Genomic DNA, 25,497 nt, shown 5'->3' on the forward strand with positions numbered 1-25,497 from the left:
CAGCGAAGGATGCGCTATTTCAATGGAGGGGGTTTCCTCCAGCTTGTCCACCAAGAACGGTTTAGGAGCCTGAGCTCGTGGAGCAGCTTTCTTGGGCTTCTGAGCATGCACTGCATCCTTGTAAGAAAAAGCATGACTGTCCCACAGCTCCCCCTCTCAAACGGAGGGTAAGGATGATGGAGGCATTTCTTCTAATGCTGTAAAAAGAAAGGGGATACAGATCCTCAAGATGTTTACCTTCGCAGAGGAGTCGTTGAGAAGCGGAGGGAATCCCCAGCCTAAATTCCAGAGATTGCTTGAGGTTCTGCACTAGATCTGAAGCGCTTACCCATTGTTGCAGAGTTTTTCCAGAAAGGAGCCTGATCTGGATCTGGAACGAGGTTGAGAGATCCGACTGCTGCCTTCCATCACTTATCTTCTCCATAGAAAAGCGGGTTGTCTCGATTTCTTGCTCCGGAGCTGCGAAGTTGGCATAGGCCGGGAGCATATTGGGGTATGTCTTCGTGACTGGCTTCCTTCCAGCTGCCTGCATTTGGATAAAGATCTTCATTGCCTCCGCAGCTTGCCCATTCTATGCAGATCCTGAAATCACTGCCTCCTTGCCATGCCCGTTCTGCATGAACCCCGAAATCATTGCGTTCCACGAAGCCATTTTCTTGACATCTCGTTCAGGCATTTCGTCAAGCAGTTTGCATGCAATCTTAACCCTTCCACATTTTATGAACAAATCCAAAAGGGCATTCGCCACAACCTCAATGCGACCTTTGGGGAAGGAAGCGAGGAGATGGGGTCCATGGCCAAGCCTGGAAATGAAAACAAACGCCCGAATCTCATATTCCAGATCGAAAGCCACATTCGCGCTCTCTTCTTCGTGGATTCGAACGAGTGCCTTCCTGGGCTTCTCGTCCTCTCTGTTCTTCCAACTGTTCCGGAAAATCTCCTTCTTCATGCCCCGCTGAGATGCGCGGTTTCCGTCTCGTTTGCCCCACTAGCCTCGGCTTCGAGTTTGGTAACGTGCACAACCAAAGCGGCCCGATCTTTTTTCTCCAGAGATCCGGCCTCCTTGAAACGCCTCCAGATCTCGGGCTCGCCTCGTGTATCCACGATTTCGCCATTATTGTCCAGCAAATTCCGCGGTGGAGCCTCCACTAAAGCCCTACCTCCACTGTTCCCGCCTGCTGTGGCCGCGGGCGTCGCGACGTGACTCGAACCTACCATGTCTTCGGCTCTCGACATTTTTCCCAGAATCAAAGCCTTTAAACTAAGTAAAGAGTTACGTGAAAAAAAAAACAAAACTTATTAATGTAAATACTCTTTCACAATTATGTTCTAGATATAAGCCTCTTGAAATCAATAAAATAACCCAAAAATATAAATTTACTGGTATGACACTCTTTCCCAATTATCTTCCACCTATCTTCAACGTGACTTTCCTAAAATCAATAAAATAGCCAAATAATTTGATTTTATAGTAAGGCACGCTTTCACAATTATCCTCAACCTAACCAGATCTTAATCATATCATAAGATAACTTAATAAAATACAAACATCCATTTTAAAACCCACCACAATACACATGTCTTTTTCCTTTCTTTTTTTATATGACATCCGTTTTACGAGGAGATGGAGTTGACCGCTACTCTGCGAATGCTATTTATAAAATCCCAACTTGGTTTTGTATTGATATAATTCTATTCATTTATGATTATTATTTATCGAAAGATGGACATGTGGATTTTTTATTCGAACTTGGTGTTTGTCGCTTATATAGCAATCCGATTGCAAATGAATTAAATATACGATTGACAATCAAACATTATATATAAATTTGGACGAGTAGCTGGTGTGACTTTGAAATTTTGAATCGTCGTTGGATGAATAAAATAAAATCCAAGTCAAAATTTGCACTATTATATTAACTGTAATAATTTTGTTATACTAATGATGTGTTTGTATAAGACAACAAGGTATCCTTTGTTCAAATTAGCAGGGGAGCGCAACCCTATCCAGTGATGGCATCCTGTGATTTGCATCTCCCAGTCATCGATCTCAATCTCCTCCTTTCAAGTAAATCTGGAGGAAGCAACGATGACCAACTGGAGCTTGAGAAACTGAGAGACGCTTGCAGCGAATTGGGCTTCTTCCATATCGTCAACCATGGAATCGACCCAAATCTTATTCAAACACTGGACTCCATTTCTAGAGACATGTTTGCACTGCCCACTGATATCAAAGAAAAGGCCATATCCCCTATTTTTTTTACTGGCTATAAGCCATCCAAAATAGACCCTCTAGGAAAAGGTGATTCAATGCCTGAGAGCATGGTGTTCTCCAGTGCCCAAATAATTGATGAGATTTCTGCCAAGTTGTGGCCCGAAGGAAACCAGAAATCTAGGTATGTTTATGTTTTTCTCAGAAAATATTGTGATAGTGGTTGTGAAAAATTAAAATGTTTACGGATGAACTAACGCATATGCAGAGTAAGTGTTTTTTTATTTGATAGTTTTTATCATCTCTCATTGCAAGTTTTTAAGTTTGTGTCATTCATATTATAGTTAATTTTCTTCGAATCATACAATATGGATTATCCTAAGATATCATCATATCTTGCAGAGAAGCTATCCAAAAATACATGTCCGAAATGATAGATCTGTCACATAAAATGTTGAAACTCATTATGTACAGTTTGGGTGTGGACGTGGGTAAACACTTCGGATCAGTCCCCTTTGAAAAGTATCTACGCATGAATTTGTATCATAACCAGAACGCAGAAGCAGGATCTCATAGTGAGATTTTCTACAAAGCTCATACAGATATGGCCTGCCTTACCATTCTCTACCAGGATGATGTAGGTGGCCTCCAGATCCGAACAAAGGAAGGACAATGGGTTGATACCCAACCCATTCCTGGATCATTTGTTGTTAACATCGGTGACTGTTTACAGGTGAACAATCAAATTATTTTGGGTTCCATTAGCTGTGTGTTAGGGGATTTATCTTTTGGGTAGTTGAAAAATATTAGATAAATGAATGTTTTAGGGTTGTGTGAGTTTAAAAGTGTGAGTTGTAATTGAATCATAATCATTAGGTGTTGTGTTTATAGAATTAATGGATCTTATCATTATATAATGAGACATATTATTATGTATTTAGTAGGAAAAGTAGTAAGTCTGAGTCTCATCCAATAAAAGAGTTATTTTTCCATGTGTATGACTTGTATTCCAGTCATAGTTATTATTACTGGCTACTTCGTGTGTTTATCCAGTCAAGGGCATTTTATGTCTTTTGCTGATTCGTCAAATATTCAGCAATCAGATAGACTTGAGGGCACCTAGGTTCATCAATCAAATAAACAGAAAATATTCTGCAAATCAACAATCTAGATAAACTCAGAATTAAGTCAATGGATCCATCACTATATAATAATAAGACATATTATGATGTATTTGGTGTAGCGGGCCCGAGCCTGATCTAATAAAATAGTTCTCTTTTTTTTTTTTTTTTTAAATTAAGATGGATTTAAGTAGTTAATGTAAATATTGATTTAAGAGTTAATGTAAATGTGAATGACAGCTGTGGAGTAATGACAGATACCGTAGCTCAGAGCACCGAGTGGTTCATGGCGGATCGAAAAGGACCAGGTTGTCTATAGCTTTCTTTTTGTTATTTTCGGACGAAGCAGAAATTATTGCTCCCCCAGAACTGATCAGCGAGGAGCATCCCCAACTATACAGAGCAGTTACAACTCAAGATCTGAAGATGCAAGCCATGCAAGTTGGCCCAAGTTTGGGCGGATCGTTCGCTGACCTTCGCTTATTGTGAACTGCTAAATTAAGCGTTCGAATTTCACTATACAATGATGTTACTGGTGTCTTTATATAAGCATTGGAATTCTGGTTTAATAATTTAATAAATTAATAATGAAAGTAAACGCTCTTGTTTCATCTTTCCTCCTGAACTGCGCATCAAGCGCTTGAATTTCGGTATACAATGATGTTACTGGTGTCTATATAGGCATTGGATTTCTGGTTTAATAGTTTAATAATTTAATAAGGAAGGTAAACGCTCTTATTTCATCTTTCCTCCTCTATTTTCATTTTTTTTATAAGGAAACTTATACTTCAACAAGAGCTGTTATTGGGTCGCTTATTCTTCTACCCCATAGCTGATCTGGGCTCTTGTTGAGGCATAAGTTTCCTGCTATTGTGAGGCTTGCAGGCTGTTGTAGCTAGCCTAAATTTATAGTGGCAGCCAATTAAATTTGATCATGGTCTGTTCAGGATAACTCTTACCAGTTATCAATTATCCTAAATTTAAAAAAAATAAAAAAATTAAAACATTTCATTTATCTTTTATTAATTCTTTAATATTTAAGTATATAAATGTTTAATTAAATTAGATGTTTAATAAACATCATTTTTAAAAATAATTAAATATTAAAAAAAATATATCTATTCATGAAAAAATAATAATTTAGGAATCTTAATTGGAAACACTGAAGTAAGAGTTAAATAACAATTAAGTCGAATTTACTCACAAAAATGAACTGAGTAAATTTTATGTTAAGGTAATTTTTAGACTATGTTGCACTCCGAGGAGCGACGAGTTTCCGGGACACGTAAAACTTACTCTCAAGCTTTTAGGGGATGACAAGTTGGGAAAATGGTAACTAATTTTAATTCTATTAAAAAATTAAAATTAAAATAAAATTTAGTAATTTAGTATAAATATGAATGATAAATTAGGAGTTTAGACTAAAAACTTTAAATCTCTTAAAGTGTAAAGTGTCAAAATTTAGCATAGAAAAAAGTTTAAATAAACACAGGCAGCGTAAAATATGAGATAGCAAATTTAACATGGTTCATCCAATCAATCTGGGCTACATCTACCAAATAGAGGTATCGGTAATCTTATTACTCAATAGGAAATTACAACAACAGTTTTGCAATCTGGAATTCCTCTTCATGACACCTCTTCATCTCACATTAATTTTGCGTCTACACGCATACAATTTATAGATGTAGAAGAAACTGAATAATAAATCTTATCACAACAAAATAAGATAGAAAATCTCCACTTGCTGATTTGATGCCATTAGTTATGTAACAAACCACTATTGTTGGCATTATCCAAAAGATTTTTGCAAAAAACAATATGAAAAATCTCAACAATCTCCACCTTGACAACAATTACCTTGATACCCTATTTGTTTATTATATTTTATTTTCTTTGCAAGCCAAGAGACGCCAAACACCATCGTAGCTTCTCTGATAAAACTGGTTTCGTGAACATGTCTGAATAGTTTTCCTTTGTATGCACTTTTTCAAGAGAGACTCCCCGTTTAGTGATAACCTGTCTTACAAAATTTTACTTTATACGTATATGCTTTGATTTACTATGATAGGCCGATTTTTAGCTAAATGAATTACACTTTGACTATCACAAAATAACTTTATGTTGTCTTGCAACGTGCCAAACTCACCAAACAAACCTTTCAACCAAACCACCTCTTTGCAAGCATGTGAAGCAACTACGTATTTTGCTTCAGTAGTGGATAAAGCAACAATGTTTTGTAGCTTTGACATCTAGCTAAGAGCTCCACCTGCAAGAGTAAAGACATATCCTAACGTTGACTTCTTCTTATCCAAATCACCTGCAAAATCGGAATCAACATATCCACAAACAAATTCACTACTTCTGTTTTAAGTGATACAATAATCACTTGTGCCTCTCAAACAATGAAGCACCCATTCCAATGCTGACTAGTGTTCTTTCCCTGGATTTTCCATATACCTACTGACAACCCCAACTGCATGTGAAATATCTGGTCATGTACAAACCATCGCATACATCAAACAACCTACTATATTGGCATATGGACTTCGAGACATATATTCCTTTTCTTTATTTGTGTTAAGACATAAACTTGAAGAAAGATTAAAATGGGAAGCTAAAGGGACTCAAACTGGCTTCATATTTTTCATACCAAACCTTAAGAGTATTTTCCTAATATACTTCTTTTGTGATAACCACAGCTTACCATTGCTCATGTCTCTGAAAATCTCCATGCCCAAAATCTGTCTTGCTGCTCCTAGATCTTTCATATCAAACGTCCTAGCTATCTGAGCCTTTAACCTATTGATCTCACTTATGATTTTGCTTTTTAAAAGCATATCATCAACATATAATACTAAGATAATGAAAATGTCATTACTTAATTTCTTAAAGTAAACACAATGATCATATTCACTTCTTATATAATTTTGGCTCATCATGAAAGAATCAAATTTCTTGTACCATTGTCTCAACGACTGCTTCAGACCATACAATGATTTCTTGAGCCTGCAAACAAATTTCGTGTTGTGATTTTGAACAAATCCTTCAGGTTGTTCCATATAAATCTCTTCATCTAAATCTCCATGTAATAATGCGGTCTTAACATCTAGTTGTTGTAATTCTAAATCAAGTAAAGCAAATAATGCTAAGACAATCCAAATTGAAACAATTTTAACAACTGGTGAAAATATCTCATGAAAGTCAATTCCTACTTTCTCAGAAAAAACTTTCACAACCAGCCTCACTTTGTACCTGTCTTCTTTATCATCAACACCCCTTTTCAATTTGTAAACCCATTTGTATCCTACAGTTTTTCTGTTAGTGGGAAGTTCTACGAGGTCCCATGTGGCATTCTTGTCTAATGCCCTCATTTCTTCCTTCATAGCTTCTTTCCAATTTTCATTGTCAGAACCTTCTATAGCTTCTTGATAACATAAAGGTTCATCATCATTAACAGTTAAAGCAAATGAAGTAACATAATCATCATACTTTTTAGGAGGATGTATGATTCTCATGGACCTTCTTAAGGATGTTTCTGGTTCTTCCACAATTTACTGATTATTATTTGTAGGAACTTCTTCATGATCTTCATCTGAAACTTGTTTAGCTTTACTATCATTAGTATCTGAACTGGTTTCAAACTAAATATTTTGAAACTTAGGTACATTTTCCTATTTCAATGTAATATCTACATCTAGATTATCAAGTGAAGATTCATTGAATTTAACATCTTTGTTAATGATGATCTTGTGAGTAGTAGGATCCAACAACCTGTATCCCTTGACCCCAACACCATATCCAACAAAGATATATTTTTTTATTTAGGATCTAATTTAGAACGTTGATGTTTCGGAATTAGAGCATATGCATCACAACCAAAAACTTTCAGTTTAGAATAATCATAAGAATGACCTTTCCATACCTCTTGAGGAATTTTGCATCCTATTGCAGTTGATGGTGATCGATTTATCAAATAGCAAGCAGTAGATACTGCTTCTGTCCATAGTTCCTTCTGCAAATTTGCATTACTAAGCATACTTATTTCTCTCTCTAAGAGAGTCCTATTCATGCATTCAACAACTCCATTTTGCTGAGAAGTATAAGAAGTAGTTCTATGTCTTTCGATCCCAGCTTCCTTGCAATAATTATCAAATTCCTTTGAAGTAAACTCACCACCATTGTCAGTTCTTAAACATTTAATGGTTCTTCCAGTGATGTTTTCTACTAAAGCTCTAAACTACTTGAAGACTGTGAATACATCAAACTTTCTTTTTAACATATAGACCCATAATTTTCTAGAGAAGTCATCTATAAATGATACAAAATATGATGATCCTCCATATGAGGTTGTAGGAGATGGACCGCAAACATCAAAATGGATATAATCAAGGATTCCCTTACTAGTATGTTTTCTAGTTTTAAATTTCTACTTGCCTTGTTTCCCATATATACAATGTTTGCAGAAATCTAACTTAAAAGACTTTAAACTAGGAATTAGCTTACGATCAAATAATTTTTTTAATCCTTTTTCGCTCATATGGCCCAACCGTTGATGCCATATTTGAATAGAATCACTGTCGTTTTCAGATACAATTGCAGCATGATCTGACTCTGTTCTTCCTTCTAACTGAAAAAGATTTCCAACCTTCTTTGCTTTCATTACTAGTAGGATTCCTTTATAAATTTTCATTACTCCACCTTGAATAAAAGTTTTATATCCATTTGTGTCTAGCACTCCTAGAGAAATAATATTTTTTCTGAGTTCAGGCACATGTCTTACATCAGTTAAGATTTTAATTGTCCTATCCAACATTTTAATCTGGATTCTTCCAATTCCCACAATATTACATGAGACATCATTCCCCATGTAAACTACTCCATCATTGATTGATTTATAAGTTTTAAACCACTCTTTATGAATGCACATGTGATTGGACACACCAGAATCTAACAACCAATGTTGATCATGATTTAACAAATTAACTGATAAAACTTCATCACTTATACCTGAACCGGATGTCATACTTGTATCTGTCGTGTTTGCTTCTTTATTTTTTGTTGAAGAGTCTCCTTTGGATGTTTGTTGTCTCTTCCAATAGTCCTTCTTCAAATGTCCCGATTTGCCACAAAACCAGCATTTTAGCTTACTCTTCTTCCCTTTCGATTTTGAACGAGAGTTGTTCTACTTACTGAACTGTCTTTCTTTAGATCGACCTCTAACCATCATTTATTCTAATGTAGAGGTTTCTTGATTTGAACTTTTTCTGGTTTCTTCAGAAAACAAAGCTCCAACAACATCATCAAATTCAAGGGTTTCTGATGAACTAAGACTTATAGAAGTAACAAAATGATCCCATGACTCAAGCAATGAGCATAATAAAGTTACAGCTTTATCTTCTAAATCAAATTTTACTTTTATGCTATCTAACTGCACCAAGAGAGTATTAAAGGTATTCAAATGATCAGTTATTGTCGTACCTTCCTTCATTCGCAAGCTATACAATTATCTCTTCAGAAGAATCCTATTTGTTAAGGATTTAGTCATGTACAACTTTTCTAGCTTTGTCCATAGACCAACAGCAGTTTTCTTTGACACGATGTTAAATAAAACATCATCTGCCAAACACAATTGTAGTCCGCTTAGTGCTCTGTCATCGATGTCACTCCATTTGTCATCTGTCATGGCGTAAGGTTGTTTGGATTTTCCCAAAAGTTCCTTCGCCACACCTTGTTGTACGATTAAATTATCCATCTTAACTTTCCAGATTTCGAAGTTATTTCTTCCATTAAACTTCTCGATCTCAAACCGAGCACTTTGAGTTTTTGACATAGTTCGATTTAACTTCTTATCTATGGATCCTTAATTTCTTTCTACTAATCAAATTAACAATTTGATAAAATCCCACAAACTCTAAATTGCAAAAATACTAGCAACTAGCAACGAATCAAACATCATTTCAATGCAGCTAGCAACGAATTGAAAACACTACTTTGCATCCATTCGAGCTTTACAGATGATATGGCAGAACAACACTTTAATATTGAATCCATGTAGGTTAATACAACCATAAAAGGTCCAATAGACCACGCTGCCTTCAAGAATACAACTCCCTTCTTCACACAGATCTGCGTGAGCAATCAACAGCCATGCAATTCAACGGCCATGCAGTTCAATCCTATATGGATCCACGCACAGCATTCCACGCCACTCGATCCTGGTTAACAATCTATGACCATGCTCAATTTCACGCATTTCTTCATACAAACAACCATGCAGTTCTTCAATTTCACGCGTTCCCTTATAGGCGTTGTGGTAAAAAACTCTGTCTGCGGACAGTTGATCTACAAAAACCATATAGTCACAAACTTTGCACTCCTACTGCATTCCGCTGAATGTCAAAGCCACAATCTGAGAAATTTTATTCAGACAGGCTCTCTAAAACTTCATTCCAACCTGCTCTGATACCAATTATCAGAATTTCGCACAGCAGAAAGCTTAAATAAACACACACACAACATAAAACATGAGACAATAAATTTAACGTGTTCACCCAACCAATCTGGGCTACACCCACCAAATAGAGGTATCGGTAATCTTATTACTCAACAGGAGATTACAACAACGGTTTTCAACATCTAGAATTCCTCTTCCTCACACCTCCTCATCTCACATTAATTTTGCCTCTACATGCGTACAATTTATAGATGTAGAAGAAACTGAATAATAAATTCTATCACAACAAAATAGGATAGAAAATATCCACTTGCTGATTTGATGCCATCAATTATGTAACAAACCACTATTGTTGGCATTATCCAAAAGAGTTTTGCCAAAAATCTCAACATAAACTTCTTTTTTGAGTGCAAAATTTTTTCATGGAGAGATTTGATCCCTCTCAAAACATGATAGATCAGTAGTTAAGATGGATCTAAGCTGGTGTAACTATTAATAATTAAAGGTTATCATCAATAATTTTATTATTATTATTATTATTGTAATTTGGTTCAGCCAAAATGTTTTGATTAATAAATTTATTTTTTTACTTTTTATTTTTATTTTTATTTTTATGTAATTTAACCGAGTCAATGTCTTGATAACATAACATAATAGGAAATTACAACATCTGTTTCAACAAAACCTATTTACAAGTTAATAAAATCCATGGGAAAATGAAGGTGAATATCCATGATTAAAAAACTTATTATATTGTAAGTATTAAATTTTTATGTGCTTATTAATGAAAGTTAAATATGATTACAAAATCATTATTTTAATTTATATGGTGAAATGGATCTTAATTTGTAGCTATTATTTATATCTTATATAATTTAATGTGATAGGGGGTTTAGATATATCTCGAAAGTAATTATAATTGAAAGTAATTATAAAATATTTTGATTGTGAAAAGAGAGATGGTTTTTGGGCATGTGGTATTGGTGAGCTATGGTATTGTTCCATGGTATTATAACAAAGTCTATTTGCAAGTTAATAACATCTATGGTAAAATGAGCATTAATATCCATGGTTAAAAATATTATTATATTGTAAGTATTAATGTTTTTATGGGCTTATTAATTAAAATTACATGTGTTTAAATTATCATTATTTTAATTTATAAGGCAAATGGAAATTAACTTATAGCTACTATTTATATGTTATATATTTTAATGTGATATGTATGTTATGATTTTCTTTTATGTATTTTTTTTTTATAATTTTATGAATAAAAACAAAATTACCACATAAAAAATTGAATTTTATTATTTTTATTACTTTTAACATTTTACAATCTACTATTATCTACATAATCATTCTATGATGTGCCATGAATCATTTCAAAATTTAAATAACAACTAGACTTCAAAGACTCAAAATAAAATTTAATAAACTATAAACAATATACACATGAACAAGTCATTAAAATTTAATTATAAATCCCAAATTAAGAGTCTAGAAATCGCATAACTAATATTACAATCTCATCTATTTACCTTATAACATTAAGTGCTAAATATGAGTTAGCCAATATAATGTTTATTTCATGAGTAACAAATGTTATGTATAAAATTAATAATGTCATAAATCCAAATAAATCATATATAATAAATGATGTTTATGTTAATGTATTCAAAGAATTAGTTGATCAGTTCCTCAATAAAATCCCCCACCCACACCGCCATATGATGGCAGGGGTGGTGAGTGATATTGGTGGAACTTATTAAGTTTCCCCCAATTTCACACACTACATCTAATGTAATATCACCTAGCACCCTCACCCTACTAATATAAGCTTCTCCATTCTCACCCTTAACCCCCACTCTCATGTAAACAAAGGTGATATATTGGGGGGAATATTATGAGGGTTTCTTTTAGTATCAACACATACCTCTATCCTCATACAAGGTTAAAGGTTTCCGACATAATATCACCCCAACCTTGTCCTCATAGGATGTGGGAATTTTCCCCTAAAATCACTTCTAAATCAATGCTAGGGAACTTGATGAGGGTGGAAGTGGAGGTGAAAAATAGTACCAAAAAAAACCTTAATATCATCACCCACCCTTGGATGAGGTGGGAAGTTTCCCCTAATAACACCCAACACCTCCATCCTCATATGGGTGGTGATATATGGAAAAATTATAGGAGGGTGAGGGTGGAGTTGGGGGCGGATTGCGGGTTCATATTAGGAGAAACCACTTAATATCATTCCACCTCTCACATCCTCATATAATGTGTTAATTTTCTCATAATATCACCTCTTAAACCTACCTCATATGAGGATGGGTTTGAGTGGTGATATTACGAAAAAAAAAAAAAAAGTTTTCACTGATATCAATTCTCACCCCCACTGTCCCTCACATAAGGTGAGGGTATGGGGTGTTATTAACGAAAACATAATATTCTTTCCCTCATAACACTTCTAACCAACTTACCCTAATGATATCCCCAATCCTTAGATCACATGATAGTTTTCCCTAATAACCAAACCAACTAATTTTCCCCTATTGACACCCCAAACAACACATTGCATGAGAGAGGATGGGGGTGGGATGATATTAATACAAAATTAATAAGTTTGTTTTAATATAGACTTGTAGTCTCACCTCATATGAATGAGGGAGTTGGGGATAATATATGTGGAAGTTAGGGGTGTGAGGTGATAAAAGTGGAAATTTATTAGGCTTCTCGTAATATCACCTCCCAGCCCCACATTATAGTATTTATGAGCAAGGGTTGAGATGGGAGTTGATATTAGCATAAACATATTAACTTTCCCTTGGTATCACCACCCACCCCCACTTCATATACCCCATATGAGTTGTGAAGGTGATATTGGTGGGAGGCATTAATGGAAAATTAATAGGTGAGGGCATGGAACTGGGTTACACTTTTTGCTGAGAGAGGGCGCATTTTGGGTGAAAAACAACAGCTCGATTGAGCCATTTTAAGCACTCAATTAAGAAATATTTAAGCCCTCGATCGAGTTGTTTAAGGGCTTCAACAATGTAACTTGGGGTTATCTAGGAGCATGATCAGCGACTGGTTCAATCGAGCCATGTTTTTTAAATTCCCCACCAATACAAAATAGGCATGAAACAAAAAAATTGGCTTGATCGAGCCTTAAATCAAGATCAAGCTACGGGCTCGATCGAGCGTTAAAACTAGATCTCGCCTTAAATCAAGATCGAGCTACGGGCTCGATCGAGCGTTAAAACTAGATCTTGCCTTAAAGCTAGATACCGCCTTAAAGCTAGATCGAGCTTTAAAGCTAAATCTAGACTTTATTTAAGCAAATTAATGGATCGATCAAGGGTTTATTAAACCCTCAATTGATCTATTTGAATTTAAAAATCAAGCACTCGATTGAGTTTTTTAAGTGCTTGATTGAGCTCCTGAGGTCCTAAAAATCACAGCTTTAGCACCCTTATCTGCAAATTTCTCTGCAACCCGATTTTGTACCCTATCAGATTTAGGGCATAATTTGTCCTTAAGTGACTGATTTGATCATGTTGGATTCATGAAAGAATCCCCTATCCAATGGCATATGATTTGGACACTTTCAAATTCATATGATATTTTTCATCTAATTTCTTTTAAACATAATGCTTGAAATCTTTTGGGATGGTTCCAAAGGGACTAAATAAAAATCAATAACATAAAATATACACAACTTTTTTTTTTAAATATGACTATCTTCATTTATGAGTCTTCTTCAAAATGGTACTCTTGGTTTTTCAATTTATTTAAAGAGTTGGAAAAAATATTACGTGAACACATGTGTCTCCAAAATGTAATTGAAATATTACTTTGCCAACTTCAAAAAATAATAAAAAATATAATTTTGCATAAGAAAATATTTTTTTAATATAAAAAACTTAGTTCTCTTAGTATAAATCATGCTTAATATATATATATATATATATATATATATATATTACACATTTTAGGCTAAGTTATGCTACGTGAACACATGCATACCTCTTAAGATGTGTGAAAATTTGCAAGTAAAAGTATTTTATTTAATGGAAAATTGAAATATTATACGATGCTAAGAAATATTGCAAAAAATATCAGTAGGACAACAACATAATTCTCCACATATTTTATTTTAACTCTGAATCAAAATTCACAATGCTTATATGAATTTTGAGGGCTTCGGTTTGATAAAAGAGGAAAAACTTAAAATTTCATCGCCACATTTGGCCCAAACATGTAAGCCATCTTCATATATTCACCCTAATAAGTTTCCACTAATATCACCCCCAAAAATACCTCATATAAAGTATCTAAGGTGTGAGTGAGGGGTGGTATTATTGGAAACTTAATAATTTTCTACTAATGTCAACACTCACCCTCACCCTCTCTTATATGAAATGGGGATGGGGGATGATATGAAAAAAAAACTTAAATTGTGGGGGGCGAGGGTAGGGATGGGGGGTGTTCATCTGATATTAGTATAAACTCATTAAATTAACCCTAATATCACCTCCCAATCCCACCTTCCCTTAAATTAGGATGGGATTTGAGGTGATATCATGGGAAACTTAATAATTTTTTATGAATATTTCCCACACTGTCACCCTCCCTCATATAAGGATGGTATTGGAGGTTTGTTTCCTCGAATATCAACTTCCACCCCCACCTCATATGAAGTGGGGTGATTTCACTAAAATGCTCCTTTTATAGCCTAGTATGAAGGAGGTATGTATATCCTTCCATACTCAACAGGGAGTTGGAAAATAGAATTAAGAAAAAATATTAATTTCAAAAAAATTTCAATGCCATTTACAAACCATATTTCAATAAGCACCTTTATTAAAATAATTTTATAACAAGAATGTGTGTGTGTGTGTGCTTGCTTTTGAATTTCCAAATGAGGAAAATGTATAATTCCTTCAATGCTTAATATGGACTTGGCATATGATGTTTCAAATCAGTATTAATAAGGAAATAATACTTCAATTTGAATTAAATAAACTATTTTAATGCTCTTGTTAAGTAATACATACACATATACAAATCTCTCTCTCTCTCTCTCTCTCTCTCTCTCTCTCTCTATCTATATATATATATATATTCCAATGAGAAATATACATATTTTGGTCATTGAGGGACTTCTTAGGAGAAAAAAGCTTTGAAGCAATTACAAGAAATACTCATTATGAACTCAACATGTCACATGTAGGAAATGAACTGAGGTAGGGAGAATAAAATAATTTCACCTATCCTCTGAAGATAAGGCCTAATTGATACACACACACATAAAAAAAAAAAAAAAAAAAAACATTAAAAAACCTTATGATTAAAGTATTATAATAGTGTGTCACTAGTATGAGGGAGATGTGTAACTCTTTTTGCACTCTACAAGGCATTAACTAGTGGGGCACATGTGTGCACACACACATGCATAAGAAATTGAAAGTAAAAAAATTCTCATTGCATCTAAAAGAAATTTGACTTCTATATTCTTATCACAAGTGATACTGGAAACTAGAGCCAAAACCAAATCTATAGCCAAGAGTGAGATTTGAGAGATAGGTTTTAGAGAATCATATAGGAGGTAAATTGAAAAAATATCTTATTTTGCTAAGAATGTTTTGGAGACCAAAATCCTCTCAATTGATAAATATGATTCAACAAAGATATAAAACAAAAATGAGTGGTTTGAAATAATTAATACACATAAGTAGTCAATAAGAAAAAGTAAGGGCGAGAAAGAAAAAGAAATGAAAGTGTGACACATAAGAATACAAGAAGGAATGGAATGTTGAAGTGGAAGGTTATCTAAAAAAGAAGAAATAAATGAAAAGGATGTTGAGGAATGGGAAATGAAAGGCCAAGGATAATTGGCCTTCACTTTACTTAGTGTTTCCTATATCCTCTTATACATCTACCCACTGAAAGTCCTTTCGGCATAGTGGAATAGGAGGCAAAGGAAAATCTTGACTATGCAAATTGTTAAATGGTCTACATCACCATAAACATACATTGTAACCATACAAATTCTAATATAATTATTAAGGATCGTCATTTAGTGTTGATTTACTTATTTAGGCTTCATTAGGGGAATTTTAGGCAAAAAATGGGTCTCAAAACAAAAAATATTGTTGAAAAATCAACTTTAAAAGAAAAAATATGATTCAAGATGATGAAGTCATCCCCAAAGGTAAATATCTTTTAAGGCAAAAGAAGAAAATTATATTTTTTAAATATATTTTTAACTTATCTCCTTGTAGGTCTACTCAAATTCCAAGTGTTTGCACTTTTTAGATGTAAGATTTCCCCCAGGAAGCCCATTTTAGACCTCAAAATTCCCCTAATGTTAAGAGAAAATATCTATTGTCCATTATGGTTAAATGTTTTGTCTATAGTGTGGATCATGGCATTTCCATGTTTCTTAATCCATTCAATGATATGTTAAATTATTTGGGAATTTCAATTCTTGGTTTGGATTGATCTTTTTAGAAAATATTGACTACTAATATTTAATGTGGTTTAAATTGATGGGATGTTGAAACCAATAGTCACAACAATTCCTTTGAAGTATTTGACTCTCTTGTATGCTAGTATAAAAATCATGGCTTGTGAACCATGGAATTTATGCATAACAACAATCTTGAACCTATGCCATGACAGACAAATGTGGATCACTATCTCTTAATAAATAATTATCAACTAAATATGGTTTTATATTATGGGAAAAGTGACACAAAATTATATGAATTGGAATGAATTCCATGAGAGAAATAGTTTTTTCATTCCTTTCTAGTGATATCTAAATCATTGCTCTAAAATTGAATATATATAATTACCTAAATGTATCATTTCTCTCCATCTTAAAGAAAAATGGCTCTATTCTTCATTGATGTTAGAAAAAATTATTAGTCCATACCAAAGGCCATTGTTGACTCCCTATTAGTTCTACCTTTGACTTAATTTTTCTTTTCTTTACAGTTTCAAGCATAGGAAAGTCTAAATATTACTTTTATTCCAATTATATATATTATTGGATTTAAACTTTGAAGTCTTACTTTCATGGTGGTGGTGATATTCTTGCCAATATCACTTATATTAACTTCTCTACAACTTTGCATTTATATATTGATGACCCTTGATATCTATTCATTTCCCTAGTCTTACATTCTCATATTTGTTTACTATTTCATTGTCTATGTATTCATGATTCATTTCCCATGCTTTATGTCTACAACCCTATTATGTACCTTCATTGGTTCTTATGTTCTTATTATGTTTTAAAATAGATTAATAAACAACAACAAAAAGATGGAATAGGCTCATAGTCTAAAGAAACGTATGTCCTAGGGAAATCTCTTCTTTTCTATGCTTGGATCAACCCAAGACATATCACCACAAAGAAATACTTATGGCTTCTACTAATCTCATAGGTTAGGCTACACTTGTATTAATCCAATTACAACCAAAATTAATGTGTTAAGCTATACTTATTTTCATTAGATTATATAAATGAATTAATGTTAATATAATTTCAATGAGATATATATTTTTTCATAGTGCCACCTGTAAATAAAATATTACAGTACCCACCTTACGTAACATGCGACATTTAAAACATTCAAGGTGAATTATTTTCAGCCATGAGTTTTAATTTTCAGCCTTGAGGTGAACTTGTGCAGTGAATTATTTGGGATTAAATTTTTTGGAGAACTAATCATAGGGTTCAAATTATTTTGATCTTTGAGATTTTTTTGAGTCCTCAGGTGAATTTTTGTGGTATATTATTTCCAGTCCTAATAATTTTTTTTGTTCCTTTGGTAAGTTCTTAATCTTGAGTAAATTTAGAATTCTCACACATGTTGTGAACAAATTTTATTTTTATGACTTGCGGTGAAATTATAATTATCGAACTTGTAGTGATTTTTATTTGGTAAATCATAACCTTTTATTAACTGAAAACATTAATATTTACAAATTTTTTCCATAGAGTTCTATTAGTCTCACCCCAACTGGGTTAGTTGACGAGTGCTACCCGACCATGACAAAAATTCTAAAAATTACATAAGCTAGTTGACCATAACCCTAGAGGCCAAAGATACCAAGAAACTAACAAGACTAAGAAAGCACCAGTGGACATACTCAGTCATCAGAAGTGATAGAAGAAGGAATATCTGTTCCAATCCCTAGTGAAGGGGGAGGATAGTAAGGGAAGCTAAGGTGTTTCTCCGGGTCTACCAGTCAGCCTTCCAACTGCTCCAATTTTTCCAAGATGCAGGTGTGTCCAAGCCACACAACCACTACATGATCCCTTATATGACAATGATATTACTAAATTTGAGTCAAAGCCTCCATCACAACTTCATGCTCCTCTTGGTGTTTTTTCTCAAAATTCTCCAACTGCGCTTTTATGGACTGTTGCGGTTGAGATAGAGTAGCATGAGGGGGTTTTCCACCCCTCCTTTCCAATGGCCAACATCCATAGTGAGGGCATAGAGACTCCTCCCTTCCTCTCCTAACTGAGCCAACAAGAAATGACACCCTGACTTGAAAACGGTCGCTGGGCATAGTCTCAGGGTCTTTACCTTTGTCATTGATGCCTAGGCAAGAGATTTATTTCAATGCCATAGAAGATGGGAGCCAAGGTGGAGCTCTTAACAATGCCTCCCTCACAGAACCCCAATTCACCACCATACATGGGAAGATGACATTTCCTCCAACAGCCGTGAACCTCCCCTGCACCACCGACGACACCGCACCAAAAATATAGGAATTGCATGCTTGTCTTCTTCCAAACCAGACTAAATCCTCTAGAGAGTTAGGCACATGAACAAGGCTTCCCCCTCGATGATAAGGAATATACCATGAATGGGTCGAATTTAGACCAAGATAAAACCTGCCCCAAGACTGATCAAACCACCACCACAATTTGAGCTGCCACCTCTAGATTTAGTGTCGAGGAGCCACGCCACCCTAAGAGTGTATATTGTAATCCACAAACAGGTGCCAACCATAAATGAACCACCAGTTCACTAATAAAATTCAGAGACACAAACAGATATGGAGGCAAGGAAAATAGTGTCAAATTAGTTTCCAACCCTTTAGCTCCCCCTCTGACACTACTTCCACTTATAGTTTCACCCCAGGGAGTGGAAGTATTAACAACCAATGGCCTAAGAAAACATCCATACCATAACAAAAAATAGAAAGGAATAGAGTTACCTAGTAGTTGTAGCAAATGCCAAATGGACTACAGCGGAGGGCGAGTAATAGCATTGCACCAAACAATCTTCTACAAACTCTCACCTCTCCAATTGCCCTAAGAATTAGAGTGCATTTCCCGATCGAGACATCAACGACTTCTAGAGGACTAGAAGTTATGCACTTGGCATCGGGCTATATCTCCCTCTCTACGCTGGAAACAAAAAATGTCCATAATGAAACCCATATGCCACCTTATGAAGCACTTGAGCCACCTTTGAGTACATAAATGCCATCCTTCATCTGTCGTTTCCTTCACACAAACACATTGGTGTGAGTACTACCACACATATGAATTCCTTATTGCACACATGATTAGTCATGAGGGATGCTAGGAATGACTCCCAATGACCTTGAGATATCCACCCCCATCGGGGAAACCTATAGCAATTTTTTTATTTTTGGACTCACTATGAATTTTCCTTGGAGAATTAGACTTGTGGTGAATTATTATGGGTGAAATTTTTATGGAGATTCAAACCTGTTGTGGGATCAAATTGGACTTGAAGTTAATGTTGAGTACATTTGAACTACAATGGTGAAAACAATTCACTTGGTTTATTGCCACAACTCATAACCTAGGTGCATACGTTTTTTTTTTTTTTGTTAAAAACCTAGGTAATAATTTATTTTTTCTTATTTTCTTTCTTTTCGCTTTTAATTTTAATTTTTGTTTGTTAAAATTATGAGCACTTAGACATGTCAAAACCTCCATATAACAAGACGAGGCTAAGAAAAGTAATCCTAGAATTTTTTTATGTTCACATTGATTCATTAGAGAAAAAATGTGAAGAAATAGAAATGGAACATAAACTAGACTCTTGGCTACTTTTAAACACCTAATCCTCTGAGATTGGGTGAAATTATGTAAATATGCAAATAGAAAACTTGGAACAGGAAAACACCCTAGAATGTGAATCCAAAGGCTCACCATTCTAATTGTATATAATGATGTTTGTCTTAATCAGATGCATGCATTCAAGATTTAACCTCCTGGCCTGACATGGTATCAAAGCATAGGTCCCAAATTTGGAATTTCTCTACCCCTATAACTCCTTCACTATGGATTCCCTAACTAGGTTGTAGACTTTCCTAATTATCTTCTTTCACACTCGATTTTTCCATAACACACCTATCTAATGTTCCTATTTATTTCCTTATTGCGCACCTATTACCATTTTTCTTGTTGTGCGCCCAATACTCAGGTAACCATTCTTCCAATTCCTAGCTACTATTGTGGCTACTTTAGTGATATTAAAGCATGGTGGGGTTGCATGTATTTCCCCTTTTCCATTAATGACCATTCTGACATATTTCAGCTCTATGTGACTATGTTGATGATGCAATAGTAACATTGGGAACCCTAGCTCCCATTACCCTACCTCGCTTGAGATTACTGTAGCACCAGCACAAGAAGTTCCTACTTAAAAAAATAGAAACACAAAACCTCCTCCAATAACCATTAAAATCATACCCAAACATCTCTAGTATATCAATCTCCTCACCACAAATCAAGCTCTGAAACTCAACAACCTGCAGATCAATAATATCGCATCCTCCTTAATTTCCTTTAATGTAATCGAAAATGTATTCTACATCTAAGGTGCAACCTTCTCATAATGCATTGGCATAATAAATATCGAGAACTACAATGTAGCTTGTCAAATACTCATGTTTAAACAAGCAGTTTCCTCACAGATCATCCTCATGATGTATATTCCTATCCAATTCTTTTATGTCCTTTTATTGTAGATTGATATCAGTGAGTGTCAAAATCATTAAATTACAAGATTGTTATGTAAGTGGGTAGAAGTTCATTTTCACTTAAGAATATTAGTTTCGCATTGTGAAAATGCTTGTGTACTTTGGCATTCATGGTAGTTTCATTATACCACGATAATAACCTACATAGAATAGTGTTATCATTGTATGCTACACTGTGTATGGATATGGTTTATGTTGTGTAGTATTATGGTTTAGCTTGCGTAGCATTCATACAAGTTTCTGCTACATGCATTTTTCATTGGTTCTCAACTAATAAAGAGATGGGTTATTGGAACTTTGAAGTTATAATTGTTTATTATTTCTCATGAGTTGAATTTTTTCAAAAGGACAAATTATCATTTATAAAGTTGTTTCTGGTTGAGAGGTATCCATTTTCAATCCTAATTTCTTTGGTGAACTAAGTTTGAGAATATTTTGTAGTGAGTTTGCTTATAAAAATGCATTCCCTCTTTTAAATTGTTCTTGTAGTAGTCACTGGAAAGGAAAACTACCATGAATGGTCCTGAAAAATCACACACATTCTTATCTTCAATGATCTATGGAAAGGTTTCTATGAAGGAGAAGGTGATAATTTGTCTGCCAAGCCCACATAATATAAAGAGATCGCCATATGGGAGAACAAGAAAAACAAGTACAATTCCCTAATTGGTACTTATGTAAGTGAAGATGTGTGTCACCATATTGTTCCTATTACCATAATCTGTTTTTGATGCATTAAAGAAATTGAAATAGTTATATGACTCACACTCAGAGCTCAACGTAGTCTAGTTGATGATCAAACTCTCAACCTCGAGTTGAAGGATGATGATACCGTAGCCCTAGCCTGAGAAATTATATCTATCATGCATGATGTATAATCCCCTAGAGTTCAAATGGACATTCCTCTCCAGATTTCGTCAAGGCTCTCTATCCCACATATTGTCACTAGCTTGAATCATTACAAGCTAGTGCCCAACCTAAGAACATTAATTTTGACACTCTTGTGAAAAAGTTTGCAGAAAGGAGAAATATTTTGGGAAGAGGAAGACAACTTCTTAGTCTACTGAAAAAGTTGTGTTCATTGCATAGAAAGAGAAGAATCAAACACAAGATTATTCTAGAATAAGAGTTCGAAGAAGAGGACATGGAAGGAAGAATAACAGAGGCAAGGGGTTAAACATCAACAAGGAGGAAAATATGACCTCCATTATATTCATTGCAACATAGATGGGCATGATGCATCCATATTCAAACTCTCTTGGGACAAAATTCAACAATAAGGAAATGAAGAGAAAAGTAAAACACCAGATCCACGGAAAGGTAAACCAGCTGAATTGATCTGATTAAGAATATTAGTTTTGCTATTCTAAGATCCTCCTCATTTTATAAAAAAAATGCTATTCATGTGCTTAAGGATTCATGAGTTTTGCAAGTGAAAGTGAGTTTTTATGTTAATTTTTTGAGTAAGTTTAACATAAATAAGAGACTGCACAACAACATAAAAATGTACAAAACATTACCGAAAACACATCACAACAAGAACGTGATGAAGGATTTCACCCCTCCTGGTCTACGTCTCCTTGGTCAAGCTTCCAATGGCTTGGGTCTCTCTATTATGCTCAAATGTGTAAAAGGTTGTGTTTACAATGCTCAAATACTTCTAAAACCTACTCCAATGAGTCCAAAATTTCAAAAAATGGCTACCTAGCCTCTTTCTACATCTAATTTGGTTGAAAACTGGAGAATTTATGACCTCTCCTAGTTTCTCCACTATTCACTCTACAATTTGCCCAAAATATGGCACCAAGCCCCCATTTTCGCCCCATTTTCGGCTAACTGGCCACCAAATCCACCAAAATCCAAGCGATTTTTTAGACAATTAATTTGGTTATCGAGGCCTAAAAATCAGGAGAATGGTCATATGAGGGCCATGCACCCAAGGGCTAGCCCCCGGCGCTGGCCCCTTCCCTCTGGCAGTCGCATAAAACGCTGGCAGTTTGGCATAAAGTGTTCACATGCTGGCAGTTAAGTCCACGCCAACCCCAAACTTGATGGCATTTAAAATTTAAATATTCAGTGCAATCATAAAGGTTAAGTGACAATAGACATGGTGAAATGGTAAACAATTTCATTGTGTTTTGGGAGGTTTTGGGTTTTACCCCCTCTGCCTGCACTCGGAATATAGCAACATTTCGGTGTCCTCTCGATCTGCCACGTGGCGGCCTCTGGATGAGCCACATGTCACCCTTGGTTGGCCATCATTCCAACCAATGACAAACAAAAAAATTTCTACCAGTATAAAGGTTCCACTTGGCACAATATAATTCGGCTAAAAATTCTTTGACCAAGTCAACAGCTAGCTCACGTACCCAATCAATGCCATGTCAGCAGTAGGGACTATTGACTTGGCTGTCCTTTTTTTTGAAAATTTGCCCATTTGAGAACGTGGATAAAACTCATTTTTGGAGTCATACAGAGTTTGTTTCACATGAAACGAGCTGTGCCAGTTTCAAGAGGAGGAACACTACACTGTCATTTAGGTTCGACACCAATCCGACAACTTTGAAATTTGAGCTATTTTTTGAGCACCTAATCATTCCTCCCCACTAGAATCCTTTTGGACCCCAAAATATCACTTTCAGTTGTCTAGCAGGTGAGGGTACAGTTCCCTCACCTTTCTAATCTCGATTCATTTATCACTGACTTCGAACTTGTGAACTACACGATGCTTGTCATACCTTGCTTTGTACTTGCCTTTACCCTTTTCAATTTAATCTTGCACTACATAATGTACCATTTGGAGTCATTCAATGAACTCTTTGGCTTTGTCCATGTTACTATCAACAACAACATCCTTCTTACCAAGATGATACAACACATTGTGATGCAAATGGTTAAAAAATTCCTCCACTTGATTTCCTTGACACAAGCTTGAATATACATCTTGAAAGTATGTATTTTGTTGAACATAACTTCCATGCAAAACAAAATGATGCTTGAGGAAAGTAGTTATACAAACCATAGGCCTAGAAAATACATCAACAAACTTGTCGTTTATACCTTTCTTATACCTTTTTACCAAGTGGAATAGTAGAAGAAAACCCATCCAATGAAAGTGCCTTTGTCGCTGCAACTTAAACACTACACCATTGTAAATTTCCAAATGAAATGAAATGGGCTTGCCACATTGCATAAAGACTGCGCCCATAGCATAGTCGCATACATCAACTTGAAACTCAAATGACTTTTTCAAGTATAGAAGAGAAAGTATAAAGGTTGAACTGATCTTTTGTTTCAAAGAATCAAATGCCTCTTTTTGTTTGCCTCCCCACCGGAAGACCTTTTGCACAACTGTGAAAGAATGCAAATGAGCTACAATAGAAGAAAAAATAACAAAAATATTTCCTCCAACATTGGGCTGCTCCAAAAAAACCTCTTATCCAAATGACTATCTTGAGCATTGACCAATCCATAATGGCATCAATCTTGGAGAGGTCTAACTTCAGCTCACCTTCTCCAATATCATTGCCCAAGTACATCAAAGAGGTTTTATCCAACATATATTTTGACATCTTCAATAACAAATGTTCTTGACATATGACATCAAGTCTTTCTTTCTCACACATGACATGTTCATAATGAAATTTTCTGAAAATGAAAATGTCTTCCAAGTAGGCTAACATGTCTATAAATGGCTTAAATACATCTTTCTTCATATGCATGAAAGTAGTAAGAGCATGGAAAATACTAAAAAACATAACAAGACATTCAAACAAACCTTGCTTGGTTTTGAATGTTGTCTTCCGTATGTCTCCCTTCAACAACTCTACTTCGATGATAGCCACTTCTTGAATCCCATTTAATGAAATGCTTTCCATTCTTCTTGGGCACCAAAATAAGAGGTGCACCACATGGTAAAGGAGATGGTTAGATGATCCTTTTGTTCAACAATTCTTGGATTTTCTTTGTTATTTTTGCAGTTTCCCTTCTTAACATCCTATGCATGTCAATGTGAGAAAGAAGACACCCTTGTTGCAATGGTATTTCATTTTGGATTCTCCTCTTGGAAGGAAATGCTTTTGCTTTCTGAAACACATCATCATGATGGTTAACATCATCAACCAATTCAGTTTTCATTTTTAAATTACAACCATCAAACGCTTCATAATCAACATCAACATTGGGTTTGATCATAAGAAGCACTAAATTCTTGCTTGAATTCACTATTCTTTTCATTTGCCTTGCATTAACTAATGAAAGGTTTAGTTTCTTGCGATGAGCTCTCACAATATACTCCACTCCATCCTTGAACAAGTGTTACTTGTTTTCATGAAAATAGAATGTTTATTTTTCTATTATAGAGGTAAGGAATACCCAAAATAATTCATGATATATCAAGTGATAGAAAATCTAATTCAACTTCGTCAATGAAGTTTGTTGTGATTACAAACCGAAGAATACATTTTCTTCTAACTTGCAAATTTGTGTCCTTGCATATCCACCCAATCGATATGGCTTGGGATGTAAAATGGTTCAAGATTAATTTTCTTGACTAAGTCATCAGATATCAAATTAGCTTGAGACCCACTATCAAAAAGTGTGTCGATTTTTGTATGTTTTGAGATTACCCTTACATGAAATAATTCAATCCTTGTTTTTTA

General features: G+C 34.8%; 1 protein-coding gene across 1 annotated transcript; it reads left to right on the plus strand.

Annotated features, from left to right (window-relative positions):
• Positions 1–1,946: 1,946 nt before the first annotated feature.
• Positions 1,947–3,932, plus strand: LOC149156147 (C4-beta,C20-epoxidase-like). The gene is made up of 3 exons (XM_089441826.1): positions 1,947–2,396; positions 2,615–2,945; positions 3,574–3,932. Exons 1-3 carry the CDS (start codon positions 2,014–2,016, stop codon positions 3,820–3,822), a joined length of 963 nt encoding a protein of 320 aa, XP_089297952.1. The 5' UTR covers positions 1,947–2,013; the 3' UTR covers positions 3,823–3,932.
• The last annotated feature ends 21,565 nt before the right edge of the window (positions 3,933–25,497 follow it).

Source organism: Pinus tabuliformis, chromosome 9 (genome assembly GCF_031772625.1).
Source record: "Pinus tabuliformis cultivar Carrire ecotype Pingquan chromosome 9, CPIR1, whole genome shotgun sequence".
NCBI classification, from domain to species: Eukaryota; Viridiplantae; Streptophyta; class Pinopsida; order Pinales; family Pinaceae; genus Pinus; species Pinus tabuliformis.